The following is a 16,736-nucleotide window of genomic DNA, read 5'->3' on the forward strand; positions in this document are numbered from 1 at the left end:
TTTATTAGGGGTGGAAGGTGAGAAAGACTTTAGCAACAAATTGCCCCAAGATCTGTTCTTTATGTAAACCTTTTCATACATCATTAAGTGCCTTGGCTGTTTTTTCCCTCTCAGCTGTTAGATAAACAGTTTGTGTGTATTTGACAAAGAAAGACAAGTCTTAAGATCCGGGCTCGACTCCAATTCCCACTGCTCTGCCTCTTGAAGCCTCGCAGAGCACTCATACACTGACTGCTAACAAACAATTCTACACACAGACCGCAACACATGAGGCTCTATCACACAGTAAGCTTTCAACAAGACTATCGGTGGAGACGCAGGCGAAGGCTGGAATCTGGGATAACCCAAACGTCTGGCTGCGCTCATCATTTGATTTGAATGTGAAGCCAGACAAAGCACATGCACTCTATATTATGGAGTAAAAAACAAAAAGATGCTAATTTTATAGAAACATAGTGGCGTTATAACTGTTTTTGTAAACACCATCCCTTTTACTTTCTGGTATAGATGTTGGATGAACATCACTGTGTGTCAGGGAGGCCATAAGCATGCTTGGGAGCTCTCCTGGGCAGTTTGTTGTTTCTCCAGACAGGGGAGCCCCACGCATAGCTAGCCGTCTCTCTGTTACGAAGCTCTCAGGTATATAAATATGTGAGATGCCTTTTAAGTTACCTGATTTTCTTACAATGTATACATTGACACCACCCCAGTGAGTGGTAGCTATAGTTGCCAACAATCCTGGGTTTGCCAGGACATTTCCGTTTGTTCTGGTCCTGTCCCGTCAAATTCTGGTCTGTGCCAGCATAAAAATACTGTCATTGCACTGTGCACAACAGCATTATGTTTAAATTGTGTATGTCTCAGAGACACACTGCCGAAAGACTGGTAAATGAGCTCCAGACACCCTGTTTCTGTACCGGGTAGCCTGGAGCTCAATGCTGGAGGGTCACGCAGCAGCATGTAACGCTGACTACTTTAGGCTCCACCACCTGGAGCAAAACTTGGCAGGCCTAGTTAGAAGCCACATCTATATGTATTTTGTACAATTCTCCCAAAAGACATTATATAGAGAGAGTCCAGAGGAGGGCTATTAAAATGGTTTACACAACAAAAATTATCAGGGAAGGCTAAATGATCTCAATAGGTGTTGCTTGAATGAGAGACAAGAGAGGAAATGTGAGAGAAACATTTTTACCAAGTGTAGGAGGAAAGTTTATTTAAAAGGAAGATAAATGAGAATTAAGTCATAATCTACAACTAGAGGGTCAGAGGCTTAGGAGTAATGCAAGGAAAGTTTACTTTACTTTGAGGGTGATAAATAAGTGGAACAGCCTCTCAACAGAAGTGGTAAAGGCTAATATTGAGAGGGAATTTAAGCAGGTATGGGGTAGACAGATCCCAGATCCTGAAGATGAACCCAAGGACTGATTAAGTTTTGTGTCTTAATATCCACAAAAATGAGCTGAGACTAGATGAGCTGCATGGTCTTAACTGCCATAAGATTCTATGCTTTTATGAAATTATATATACGCAGTGTTTTTTTACGGTATTGATTAAGGGCAAGTTTATTTTTGTAACTGATCCACTTTATTGGCACAATAATTCATTTTCTATTTAGATTATATCTATTCAACTGTGTCTGCAGTTGATCACTTATCAATGAATTAAAGCATTGTGAATGAATTCCTTTTAGTTGGGATAGTTTTTAAAAAAGTGGGCAACATGATCAGAAACATATGTGCTACGTAAATGTTATCTGTTTATCATTTTGCCGATGCATTTCCAAAGCAGGCATTGTTTTTAAAAATACATCTTATGCATGTCGGTACATTAGTACATGAACAGTACATACAATTATTGGGATCATTCGGACAGGTGAACCATAGTGTCCATCGGGCGATTTCTTGGGCTTTGCAGCTTCAGCAGATACACCTTTTTGAACCAGATGTCTGATCAGTCTAATCAGATTTTAAGATCCCCTTTTCCGCATAAGCCATTTTAATGATGCATGTATTAAAACGTTTTCATATACTTCTTATTAGTATATGATAGCATTTGGAATTTTCATTACAAAAATGTTGCAGTTGTTTATTAGATATCATGTTACTTAAGTTGAGATTTGTGCGTCAGCATACTTTTATAATTAATGGATAATTGTTTTGCCAGTATGTGCGTACACAGAAGTTTGCATGTAAATGAGTGTCCGAGATGTGTTGGTGGATTTAGGTTGTTCTCTTAGGGTATATTATCAGGACTATGTTGAGGTTCCAGTACTTTGTGTTAAATGTAGAGTAAAAGAATGTTAGTGTGCAGTTATGATAAAATGTGTGTTGCGTTGTATTTTATAAATGGCTGTAGGATGTTTGTTCATACAAGAGTGGTGGTACGCTGAGTCTAAAAATATATGAACGCGTTTGTTCTTTGTTGGGTCCATACTATATTAATAATAATATAACAGGATTTAAATATTGTTTTCTGTTTTGTCTGAATTGGAGATATATCGGGGGGGGGGCATTGTTGGTGTTGTGAATTGTGATATGCATACAATATAATACTTGTCTGTGTTGTAGTATTTTCTGTATTGTCAATGTAATGACTACTAATTTTCCTGCCTTTGCAGTTTGGGCCTTTTTTTTTCTACATTACTTTAAAAGCTCTGAACTTGGAACATTGTTTTATCTTATGCAAATTACTAGTAACAACTCCAATGCAACTGGCTGCCTAAGGCCTATGCAAATCTTGAGCTCTATCTGTTTGGATTACCTGTCCATAAAGGGTTAAAATGCTCTCAGGGGGTCAGCATCATTTGTATAAAATATTCCTTCTCGCCAACTCATTCTTGTGTTTGGAGCCTCACCTGAAAAGGAGAAACTCAAAACACTGCAAAGCTACTACCCTGAGCTACTAGCTTATAATTTACTACGCAGAATAGACCTTTGAGGGTGCCAAGGAGAAGATCAGGTGAGCATATCGATAACATTTTTTGTCTTCTGACAAACAAATGAGCTGCGAGATCCAGAGGCGTTTAGCGACTTTGGGTTTAGTCTTAACATAGCAGAAACATAATTTAACCTGGTTTAAGAAATAACAGAAATTGGAAGACTCATATCTAGCTAGTTCTTGAGGTGATCACCAGGAGCAAGAAACCTGGGTGAGACAAAGCGGTCAGTAAAGTATAGATCAAGGGAGAAAGCATATCTACTGATAGATGAATGCATCTGTAGAGTTAGGATGATGGCAGCCACCTCCCACCTGTTGAATATGATAATATGCTGTGTTCTGTGAAACTTGAAAGTCTAATTATATTTATTATAATGCTATTTTCCAACTTTTTTTTAACTCTTATTAGATATCAACATGAGCAGAGAGCCGGATTCCACAGAGGAACAGCAACAACTTGACATTGGTAAGAAAGAGACTTCCAAAAAGAATATAATTAAAAGTGATCTATAAACGATATATGATATTGTTATATATTTGACCAAACGATTAAAACGGTTTATTTAACAGTAAAATTAAAGAGTGTTTTAGCAGTATCAAGTATGAAATAACGCTCTTACAGATTTCATATCTGGAATAGTATGATACATCCGATTACAAAATTAGATTAAAAATTATTGAAAACGTATTGACTGAATTTGTTGGTATTCACAAAGTAAAATTTTAGCAATTTTTATGGCATATGTCTTTAAACCAAACTGTATATATGTGTGCTGGATGCAGTCTGGCAAGAAATGTAGGGGCGCATTAGGGCAATTTGGATGCACATTGTTGAAACTACATTTTTGGGGGAAATATATCGTGTCATTTAGGGTTGCTAAGGCACTGATGACTCCTAAGCTTTAAAAAAAACAAACTCTCATATACGTTTTATGTAAAAGGAAAAATAATTATTATGAATTCCAGCATTTCTACTGGTTATTACATATATGATCTGGCTAATCATATGTTCAATGATGTTTTAAATAAACATGTTACACCATACAGTAAGAGCAATCATTACATTGTGCCAGCCTACTTCCTGGCAAATATATAGAATGCTGAATTTAGCAAACATTAATTGGTAAAACTTTATCTCAATTTTAATGGCCAACTTGATCCTCACTGAGTAGAATGCTGCTGGGATCCTTGCACACCCACATACTCCACACTTAATGCAACAAGATGAAACTTTTTATTGCAGTGGAATTTGGTTCTTAATAACTCCACATAAAATGTAAAACAAATAGAGGATTAGGTTATAAGAACTTATATAAGAGGCCCTGGACATTATGCTGGCTCATGTACCTGTGGAATTGCTGGAAATCATATACGAGTAGGAAATTGTGTATAAACCATGGTAAAACCTTCGGATGTGACATCTCAAACATGACATCATATGCAAATGATTCTTTAGTGCAGAGGTGGATTTCCATATGAGAATGGAGAAGCTCCCCTTTACTCAGACTTGTAAGTTTGTTGCACAATATTTACCATGAATGATTTACATATCTATCAAAAATAGTATATGAGACCCATTCACCTTAACCTTGTGACTATATATATACTACCCTATACTGCACACAAAAGAGTCACTATGTTTATTATATATATATATATATAGATAGATAGATAGATAGATAGATAGATAGATATATTTATTATATTCATGACAAAATAACCCATAAAAGGATAATGCTCATTATGACACTTCGTATGGAGCACTATTTAGATTATCTTACGATTGCATGTTTTTTGCACGTGTTTTTTTTTTTTTTTGCTAATTGAACAGCATGTATGATTTCCGAATTGTTGAATCAATGAAAAGACCAAGGTAGAACAGAGTTCCCTTAAAAAAGGTCCCAGTTTTTCTGGTGAGGAAGGGGTAAGGTTGCCCCTCCTTCCAACAATAATTTTAGTGGTCTTTCCCAGCAAGAACCAAGAAGATCCAGCCCTCTTGCAGGCCTTTTTTCGTCACATCCCTTTGGGGAGTGTGGCCCCCGAGGAGAGACGATAGGGGACCTGATGTCCACCATGTCCCTTAAATGGAATAATTTTGTCACTTTTTTCACAGTGGATCTTCTGAACTTGATGCTTCAATAAAATAAATGAGATATGACGTAGTAGTCTAAAAGACTGATTTTCAAAATACCCCTAGAATTTTTATTTTTTTTTCCATTTCAACTTGCTTTACTGTTTGACTTCTTTTGAATAGTTTTATTGCATAACACATAACTCATGTGTACCTTTTTTTCTATTGAACAGTAAAAACTTCTACACATAGGATCAAATTGGCATATTGCATAGTTAATAGTAGTTTTGATTTGTCCTGAGTGGTACTTGGGATGCCGAGAAACTGTATTTCTCAAACTTTCTCCAACTGTTTAATGTGAGGATGGCATAATGTGTTGTCTGCACAAATGGATCTGAATGGTAGGGGTAGGTGATGTACTAAAGAAAAGGAATGAAACCAGGGGGCATGTGGAACTGCTGTCAGAGAAAATAACAATATTATTATATAAAGATAGTTTCTACAAACCTGAGGATCTCCTTGTATTTGGTGTGCAAATATCCCAATGTTGGTAGGAAACAAAAAGTATGTCATGTTTTGCACATCCATGATAACACATTCATGAAGTATGCAAAGAAGTGACATTTTACAGTAACTGTGCCATTCTGTATGAGTTACAATATTATATATATATATATATATATATATATATATTGCCTGATTTTAGTCCTCTAAATATGTGATAAAAAATTTAGGCTGATCTTGACTACTGCTGGCTTGACTGCTTTTCAGTCATCGGCAGTTCAGTTCCGATTGGCGACGGCACCTTTCGTTTCATGCTTACCAACATTTTAAACGACCAAAGAGTAACACATTGTTTTAGAGGGTTTAGTCAGAAGCATAGCCTGTTCATTGGAATTTTCCAGGCTTCTTATGTGACTTGTTGAGTGAGTCATTTAGAAAAAAAAATACCCTTTCACGGACTCATTTATAAACACACTATTCTGTTTATACACAATGTTACTGTGACTTTAGGGTTGTAGAACCCTGTGAAAAATCTACCAAACATACTGAGCTCCTCCAAAAAAAAAGCGACAACTCACGAGGAAAGAGGGACAAAGAGATCTGAATCCCAAAGATACATCCCTTATAAAAAAAGGAGGCCTGTGGTACTTTATCATTTTGGAAATAAAGAGACAATTTACAATATACAGTATGTATGTTTGGATCATAGACAGCTGGTTTTATAATATTTAAAGTGTGGTTACATTGTGTCTAACATGGTAAAATGGACAGATGACATCTAATGTCAATTATGAAACATTTTATTAAAATTCCCCTTGTGCGTTTGCTCTCGCTCATCAGGTACTTGGCTTGCTGGAGATGCGTTCAGCCGAACACATCTCCTGGTTATCAGAGTGCATGCTCTGTATACACCGCCATACCTGAGAACTGTCCAGGTTTGACTTGGAATCTCCAAGTGGAGCACTGCTCTCATAAAGAAAGACTTACCGGTAGCTTACCCTGGGAAATTCACAGGTATCCTGACAACTAGCTAGCTCCAACTCTGGCTTGGAAGACAGTTTGAGGGGTTCCAACTCAATGGGGTTTATAAACTAAAGGGATAGCTTGCAGGAGAGTTTCATTACTTGACTTCATTAAACATTACAAAGACTGGACCCCAGTGCGGGAAAAGTTTATCTGGCTCTGTATAATGTTTGGTTACATAAATCATATTTATTCAAGGTCTCTTCACCCACTAAATTATGCATAATACAGGGTCATCTCAGGCCTTCAATTTAGAAAAACTTGTCAGTGTCGATCCTTTATAATGAATAGTGAAGAGAGAGAGTTAAAATCACTGCTCTACCTTTAGTGAATAGACCCCTCTGGGTCATTCACTACAACAGGATTTAAAAATTCTAACAAACTCTTAAGTAATACCTTAAATTAATCACTGTTCTGTTTTCCCTTTACATAGACTATTTACACACATATAGCAGAAATACTAGGAAGTGCTCATAACATTTGTGATACCCTTTAGAATAAAGTGTCATCAAAACGTCTATTTGATGACTAAAGAGTAATTTTATCCCTCTGTATTGTTAGCCTTGGCTGTGTGTAATTTGGTTACATATAGTCTTCGTTCTTGTTATTATAATCTGTAGTTAGTGGCAAATGCCACACTTTAACATAAAATTTTGTAACTCTTAGCAATTATTTTGCCAGTATTGGTAGAGTGGTCCGGTTGGATAGCATTAGAGAAGGTCTTTCTGGCGCTTCAGTTGCATATCTATTATAATGTAAAAAGAACTTTAGCAAATTGGTATTTAGTTACAAAGCTAAGTGTATTTATGTGGGGGGAAAAACATGACTACTTAGCCGCCCACCTCCACAAGCCAATTCAGGGGCAGCCTCCATGTACCAACCATTCAACGCTGGCCGCACCAGAGGACTCTTCCGCTGCTGTGACTACAAAAGAGAGCACATATACAGACTTACAACATCCAACCTACTCATGGGATATGTAAACCCCCAGACACATTGTGATGTTCTCTCTCCCTTCCCCTTTCTGCAGTGCTGCCAAACATGATCCATGTTCGCTATCTCAGAACAAAAACTTAAGCCTCGTTTTACAATTACACCCAAAGAGTTCATTCTTGGAAGACAGAATGACTCTGATCAGTCCAATGCCCAATTGGCAGCCAAGCAACAGCTTTCATGGTAAAAGGCAAGGACGTATTAACCTTTGGTGTTACTCTAAGACTGATCCATGCACACCAGTATGACACAGACAACCATTAAAAACGCTGGGAAGAGTAATATATATATACATATATATATATATATAGAGACAAATCCTATTAGCTGAGGGTCAGAAATGTCACTTTTAGGGATCTTACGCATGGCCTTTTAGGACAATAAGGCTCAGGAACACCAATTTTTAGCAAACTTTACTGATTTATTTGCAAGTGCTCAAATCCAACACCCCAAAACAATATAATAAAATGAAAGCCTAGCTCCCATTGGATCCATCTCTGGTTGTACTTTGCTGGTCCAAACTGACCAGCCTAACTACTTACATCACATTCCTTCAGACCTCGCTAAGTCAGGCTCTGGAAACCTCCCCCACACAGTACACTCGGGTCCAAGCAGTTGGAGTTCTTTTGCGGGGGAACTTTGTCTCGTTGATTGTCAGGCTCCAGGGGTTTTTAATCTCCAGCACTTGTGCCTGATGTAGGCTTCATTAGTTCTGGATTTGATCTTGCAAACCCAGGTTGGGCATCCAGCTTTCCAAATGCTCCACTCCAGAGACCCATACACAAGATTTAACAATATATGAACAGAACATCTCCCTACGGCTGTATAGTTTCACACATATATATATATATATTTGTCATACTTGTGGTAACAACATGTTTAATCTCTATATTGTGGTTAATTGGTATAATTATGGCATTTAACAGTTTATGTTTTCTTACAATGCGATATGCTTTATACTGTCAACTACATGGACCCTGTATCCAACATGTATGTACAACTACATACAGAATATTTAATAAATATGCAAAGAGGAGGTCAAGAAACATATTCTGTTATTTTTAGTTTTCACCTTCATATAATTATGGTAAATTACAAAAAAATGCTCTAACCTCCCTGGAGGGAAAAATGTTTCTGAATACCTACCATGGAAAAGGTTACTTATATAAAAACATTAATTGTTTTTTCAGCATTAATGACAAAACCATCACCACCTGCTTTTGCACCGATTAAGAGTTATAGCAAATATTATGGAAAAATTGACATGGTTAAAGAATTGCGTTGAAGGGGAAAGAGCAGCCTTTCTGTTACCTTCCCATTAGTGAAATGCTGATATAACTGATATAACCTAAGAAGCTCTCCTTCACACTTACTGTACCTACAGATTCAAAGTTTTGATGTTGAAAATTATGTTTCCAAGTTCCATTTGTTTTTACATTGAAGTTGGATTGTGTCCTGCAAAACCGGAAAAGTTTTAATATTGTGTTCTGCATTTCTGCATGATATCAAGTTTTTGCTACCCCATACAATTAAATTATCAGTTTGGGGTCATCCTAGTTATTAGCATAAGTAAGGTTGTGAGGGGTTTAGGTATGGAATAGGTTAAACACTGGCATTAAAAGTTATGAATAAATTTGATCCTGAAATCTGTACATTATTAGACTGATATAAACATGCAGCTCTCGATGTTCAGTACACCATCAGCTATGGTTGCCACTTTTGCTATTATATTCATGCACAGCTGGTCAGGACTGCATCAGGAGGGGCCTAGAGTTAGTTGAAGCTAAGATGGCTAAAATGATTCTCCCCCTTGCATCTTTGTGTACATAGAGGGGCATGTTAGATTCCTGTATATCTGGTAGATGAGGCTGGTTGGCTTGTACTTAGTCCTTGTTAAATCATTATATTCACGAGAGTAGAGCGGAAGGACTCAGAAATGATGATCCAATTCTATGTGGTGTGACACTTTGTTATTAGAGGCAAGGTTAAGGGGCAGATCTATCACAATACTTTATGTGACTTTTTTGACCTATTCATAGCTATTGGTATAATTGAGTGAGGCATTTAGAAAATTATATTTTATGTACAGAATATAATTGATTAACACGTTCGTGTGCACTTATTAATAGTCCTGGCCCCACAATAAAGGCAACCTAGGTGGCTACCAAAGGCATCTAGCTAGAAAAGCTTTGAAAAGGAGGGGAGCTCCTGAGGTATAGGACAAGCAATGTTTCTTTGAAAGTTGAAACCATAGGATTATCCCCGCATTGATGTAAATGATAGGACTGTAGAACACTGTTACTCTTATACCAATCAAACATTCTAGGATAAATTCACTAAAAATAGAACTGTTTCAGCTGCTTGACTTTGTTATATATCAAGAAGAGCCAACCCCAGTGAGCTTCTGATGCAGGAAGAGATTGCATGCCCCTGTGCAATGTGTAGACAGGGCCAGCTCAGTCCTTGTTGGTGGAAAAACTCCCCAGTGTTGCCCTTTATAATGAATAGTGAATGAGATAAAATCATGTATATCACTTAAGTAAAAAAAAAAAACCTCACCATAGATTATGAATTTCCAACCTTGGTGAGCTTCTCCTGCAGGAAGAGCTTTGTTTGCCTTGTACACTGTTTAGTTAAATCAGATTTCCTTATTTTCCTCAACCATTAAATTATACATTAGGAAGGACAAACTCAGTCGTTCCTGCTGTATGGAAACTTGTGAACAGTGAAGGGAGGTTGCTGAAACCAACTCTTCTGCAAACTCCCCCATTATTGCTCCCTTTATCGAATAATCTCCTCTGAGCTCCTAGAAAAAAAAGACTTTGCAGATGAATAATGGACATTATGGAGATGTTTTGGTGCTTAAGAGGAGCACTTAGAAGGTATGTTACCACAGGGCAAAAACAGCTTTAGGTTCTCATCCACAGCTACCTTTTTGCTCATTGATTAATTTTCCATGATCTGTCTCCATTGTGCAGGGAACCCTTAGAACTGAGAAATATCAGGAAAAGTAGGAGATTTCTTCGAGTACCGCTCTTTAAAGTGATTGCTCACATAATACAGTACTAAGCAGTGCGCTTTCTTTTTGTGGTTTTCTCATGGAGTGCTTCCTATCATAGGGTATAACCCTCTAGATTGTAAACTTGTGAGCAGGGCCCTCTTTACCTAATATTACATTTCATCTTAGCCTGTCCTAATTTTGTCCTACACCTTTGCTGTATGTACTGTAAGAAGTACTGAGGTAATTGTTGGAGCCATATATACAAGACAATAATAATAATATCTTCTTTCGGTGATTGTTTTGGTGAAAAATAAGTTTAAATAACATCCACCTATTGTCATTGCTGTCTAAGAAACACTGTCCCTGCCATCCAGTTTCCATTGGCTTAAGGTATTGGTAGGTGAGGGACAATTAGACAAGGCCATTGTTCTTCAAGGCCATTTTTGTGGATTCTGAAAATTATATGGATATGGTTATAACCAAGTTTACTATTAATAACCATTATCACTATTATTAAATGTGAAAGATACATTTCTGAGTTAGTTTGGTCAGTAGCAATGTCCACCCTGAATGGAACAGCTAATTGTAATATTATGCAAATATACACCAATAATTGCAGTTAAGTTATTTATGTTACTGTCAATAAGGTATGTTTATTTAAAAAAAGATATATAATCGGTATACACAAATATGCATGTACATTTTATAGTATAAGATATAATTTAAGCCTACATTACATATTTGTCATAAGGTAATGTTTTCTTTTTGTTTTTGTTGTCTCATTATTTCAGCTATAAGAGATGTTTGTTTAATTTCACCTGATACTGATGTAACAAGGACAATATGTTTTCTCAAGCGCGTGTAAACAGGACACAGAAAACGGGTTACTCTGAAGCTGCTGGGGAACTTCAACTGTCATTTTTATTAAGTCTGTGTCTGGGATAGAGGAGAGCAGTAGTTAAAAAAAAAAAAGAAAAAAAAAGAAATGGTGAGATGTTGGATGTTAACAAATGCATATAAAAACATGTGGGTTAGATGAATTTAGGATTGTAAGTAATTAATTCATGAATATATCTCCTGTGTTCAAGCAGTGTTCACTTGAAACCATAAAAATATTGATAAGATACCATTTTTTCTCAATTTTGTTTAGGATATGTTCCACGAGATAGATGGTCATTTCTAAACAAACACAGACAACGTCCTCCAAGTCCAAAAGTACCTTACATGCTCAAACTTAGTTTTTTAATGTCTGGGAGTGTTAAACAGAGTTACTTCTACTGGGAGAGGATACAATATGTTTGGGGACTTCATTTTGTTAATTTCATTAATTTTTTTGGAACACAAGTACAGATTCTCTTGTTGACTCTAAGGTGCCTATAAAGTCTTTGCATCTACAAGGGGGGTCATCAGTGACCCAGCAAGGTTTCTACTACATTGACCAATCAATACTGCAGTATCAGTGCTTATACTTTCCAAGCTTTTTCCAGGAACACACACAGAGGGTGCCGTTAACGATACTTTTCGTCTAACAATCTGTATAAAGACGCTTTATGGTTTGCCAGTAACCCCCTGGTGTTGAGGAGGTAGCAGGACAATCCATGACTGCTGCAGAATTATCTGCGGCCTACTGAGGGACTACTCTGTTATTGACAGTGGAGGTGGAGGATCACCTAATATCACGTTACATGACTCCGCTGAGCCCTGCATCTGTAAGAAATGTTGCCTAAGATCGGCCCTGTTTGGAGAATCAGAACAGGCAATTTCCCCATCTCACATTGTGGGCTAGTCCTAATCATAATTCCTATCCCTATTGCAACAGTGAATGGAAAATTAAGTATTTTCTGGCCAACACTCCTGTAATATTATGCCACCATCATGTCCATGCTGCTTCATAATACTGATATATGATGCTGTATTCCTGACATTGGTGTTGTTAAAGAGCACAAACACTGTGAGGGATTAGTATCGTGAAGACCTGTACCAGAGGAGGTCGACTACGATGAAAGAATGAACTGTGCTGATAGGTGGCCTTGAGCCATATGAATAAATAGGTAACAGTGATTGGTTACATGATGGCAGGATGGGGTTACCATAAAATAACCTGATTCACCTTAAGTGTTATAAAAATGAGTCCTGAGAAGGTTTTGGGCATGGACTTAGCTTGGATAAGAAGAACATTCTGTTGCCTAGGTAAGAAGATACTGCCATGAAGTTTGTAGGGTAATTTCAAAAATTACTTCAATATGGCCATATGCTAATTATGTAACCACACACTTTTTATATCCGCAGGGCATTTGCATGTCAAACACGTATAAAATAAATATACCATAAAGAGCAAGTGGCCAGGTTGCCAAAAACATACCTTCTACAAAAGTATGAGCACGCCTTTTAGATGTTATGGAGAGTCGATTTTGATTAATAATAGAAAACACCATGTGAGCATGTTTATACTATGTGTCCACAGGCTCCATGCACGCGATAAAGATGAAAAAAAATATATCCTGAATAGTATAAATTGTAATGCTTCTTTATGGCATCAAGACATTTATTTAACAATACATAGCACTTTCTTTTTGCTAACATGTTTTACTCAGTAATATCACACACCTGTATACAAGTGTTGGTTTAGTCAGAGCAGGTGGTTGTCTTTATTACAAGTTGAACAAAAGCCTCCCCTCTTTGTCATTTCTTATACAGGAGACATAATGGGACTGATTTGAATTTTAAACAAACTGCTTTTCTCAGCCATAAAAATTGTGAGCCTCAGTTATGGAAATGTGTCCCTTATGACCAGAAGGTAATATGGAAATCAGTAGGTTATGCAAATAGGCTGCTCAACTCTCACAGAACACAGGGCTTTGTACATTGTACTTAAAGCAATACAGGCACATGCACAGCTAGTAACTAATAGCACATTTACGTATAAGAAGAATAACTTCAAAGGCCGGTTTAACACTTTAAGGAACCATACAATCACCCAAACAGTTTAATGCCAGAAGATCCATGCACACCTGTTCTCCGGGGTCTGTTCAGCATAGAGTCATTGACAGTTTTGAGGCGGATGATTAATCCCCGATCCCTTCTCCTTGTACCTTCAGACAATGGATTTTTTGGATACCCCTTTCCATTATATTCTATCTCTCACATCACCAGGTGTCAGTCCTGCAACAATTCAACTCTTTTTTTGCACCTCTGGAACTGTTTAACGTTTTTGTTATTGTCATTATTATTATCATCTTTTATGTATACAGCACCAACACATACACTCATACAAATACATATATTGAAGAGGAATGACAAGACTCGAATTGACAGACTAAGACAAACTGATACATTAGGTAAAGAGGGCCTTGCTCGCAAGCTTACAATCCAGAGGGAATGGGGAGAGAAGAAAGATAAGGTATATAGATGGGGGAGAGGTAGTGTGGGAGTTGTGTTAGTGGTAGATGACATCTAGCTACAAAGATGGTATGCTTCTCTGAAGTGGGTATTGAGATTTCTCTTGAATATTGAAAGGGAGGGTAAAAGCTGGAGGTTAGGTGGAAGTGAGTTCCAGAGGTATGGGGCAGCATGAGCAAAGTTGTGTAAGTGGAAAAAGGAGGAGGTTATAAGTGAGGAGGAAAGTCTTAGCCCACAGGAAGAATGTCAGGATCGAGTTGGGGAGTATGTTGTTATAAATGTAATGTTAGAAATGTAATGATAAGCAATATGGAGGACTTTATATGTTAGTGCAAGGATTTTAAATTTAATTTCTGAGGTAATAAGGAGAGAGAGGAACATCTTTACAGAGTGGGGAATAAGAGCATCAAGCGAAGAAGATAAGCATCCCAGGAGCATATTAAAGCATTTTGAATATATTGCAGAGAGAGTTGAAACTGAGGAACTCCAACTAGAACAGAGTAGCGATAGTTGAGGCAGGAAATAGTAAAGAAATGAACAATGATTTTTGTAGCTTCTCGGGTGAGGAATGGGCAGATGTGAGAGATGTTTTTAGGTGCCAGCAGCAGGATTTGGCGAAGAACTGAATGTGAGGGATAAAGGAAAGGTTTGAGTAAAACAATGACCCCAATGCAGATGATTACTGAGGCTTCTTCTTTGTTTCCCATCAATGTATTAATGGTTGGTGCTGTGTTGTCAAATATATGAGCATTTTACTAAGGTTTACTGCTTTATTATTATTTATTTTTTTATGGATTATACATACAGTATCCTGAATTTTCTGAATAAATGAAATTAAATCTTCTTTTAGAGTGCACTCCATTTTAGAATGCAGGACAAGGACATGCTAGTAGTACTGTGGGCTTGGCACCTTCAGTCCCATTTTATCATAGGGAAAAGATTGGGAAGCAAAAACATTATCAACGCCAAGGACTGGGAATCCCTAGCATCTGTGCCAAAGGAATGAAAGTATGTAGGGTAACATAAATGTCTCCAACCCAGTTTATTAATGCACCATCCAACAGCACATAGGTGGGGATAAAATATTTATTTTGAGAAGGGTGTTTCTTTAAAGACATATGTAAGCACATGCTTTTTTTAAACCTTTTGATTGCTGAGGGAGTGGACAAGACTTAATTTACCCCCAGACTCAAAAAAATGAAACCTTTTCAGTATCTGGAAGTATATGTATTATCTGCCTTTTTATAAATGTCTAATAATTGAGCATCTAGTATTTACTATCACTAAATATATGATTAAAAATTATAGAAACTGACTGTACCAAAACAAAGCAAGAAGTCAGCCAATGCCCAGCAAACATCCATAAAAAAAAAAAAAACTATTGTGGAAGGTGGGGGTGCTCAACCCTAAGGTTTGGACAGAACCTGCAAATACGCACAGCAAAAAATATACAGAAAGGGAAGCACACAACCTAAAAAAGCATAGAAGGCATACACATTCAAATTCCATGGTACAATGGAATGATAACAACAAAAAAGTACATAAAACAAAGCAAGAAATCAGTGTATACCTAGCAAATGCCATTTAAAAAACACCATATATTGCTAAACCCACAAACTCTGATGAGTAGGTGAACGTCTGCACGATGCGCTTTAACAATCTCCCTTGCCGGCACTTCCCACGGCAGAAGTGCCGGCACCGGAAGTTGTCTACGCGTATTGCGCAGATGTCTCCCGCCGGCCCCGCAAGACACCCGAGAGTCTGCTTTGGTAAGTCTAGGGGGGGGGCACATCTTGGGGGCAGAGTGGCAGCATATCTCGGGGGAACGACAACAGAGTGACAGCATATCTCGGGGGGCAGAGTGGCAGCATATCTGGGGTGGGCAGCATATCTATTCCACTAAGTGGTTTTTTACTAAGAAACATTTTTCTTTAAAAAAGCACCTAACTTTTAGGGTGCGGCCTATAATTGAACCAATACGGTATATGTAAATACCAGAACCAGACAGACAGATAAATGCATAAAATTAATCTGACAGTATAATTTAGCACGTGTCTGAGATGTAAAAATATTTTCTTTTTTTAGGTGGAGAGAGGGACACACTGGACTTCAACAGGCAGGTAAGACTCTGGTTAATTGTGTTATATATATATATATATATATATATTTTACTTGCATACCATGGGGCAGTGATCTTAACGTCTTGTTTTTGAGATTTGCATGTTCACCTCCACTCTCTTAAAATATCTTCCACTCGAAAGAGGTTAATGTTCTTTCATTACTTTCCTTTCTATGCTCAGAAAGTCATATTTTTAAACAGTAATCTCTATTCCCTTTATATTTATTGTTAGATTACACCATTTATCATTGTATTCACATGCTTATTTATCCCATAGATGTTCCATATGATGCTATTATTATGGATTATTCCTCACAAATTAAAAATTGACCAACATTAATGATTCATATTCCGATGACGAGCCATCTCTTTTGCTTCCATTTCTGTTTCTTTTCCTTTTATCTGATCTTTACCCAGGTACAACTGGGTTAATGTATCATATATGTAATACTGAGCACACCCGTTGAACAGGGTGTCAGATCAAGATTTCTGTGCATTAATCCTACTCACTTTATCTTTTCATGATCATGTTGAAACAGAGGCATGTTCAGACACAGTCTCAATTATTTTAAATTCTTAGGTTGATGGAGGATACACAACAATGATTAATGTCATTGAAAAATAGGATTCATTTGTGTAACATTTAAGTGGAACAATTAATTCTTGTGTGTCCCTTACATGTCTAC

The 16,736-nt window shown here is 37.2% G+C and overlaps 1 protein-coding gene across 1 annotated transcript in view; it reads left to right on the forward strand.

The window, feature by feature from the left end:
- The first annotated feature begins 3,357 nt into the window (after positions 1-3,357).
- Positions 3,358-16,736, forward strand: part of LOC149298079 (POU domain, class 2, transcription factor 3L-like) — a 34,567-nt gene continuing 21,188 nt past the window's right edge. Inside the window, exons 1-2 of the mRNA XM_089487971.1 lie at positions 3,358-3,406; positions 16,017-16,051. Of these exons, the coding sequence (XP_089344097.1) occupies positions 3,358-3,406; positions 16,017-16,051 (84 nt within the window). The remainder of the gene's footprint in view (positions 3,407-16,016; positions 16,052-16,736) is intronic.

Source organism: Sceloporus occidentalis, unplaced genomic scaffold (genome assembly GCF_023333645.1).
Source record: "Sceloporus occidentalis isolate IW3139 unplaced genomic scaffold, rSceOcc1.0.p SCAF_35, whole genome shotgun sequence".
NCBI lineage: Eukaryota > Metazoa > Chordata > Lepidosauria > Squamata > Phrynosomatidae > Sceloporus > Sceloporus occidentalis.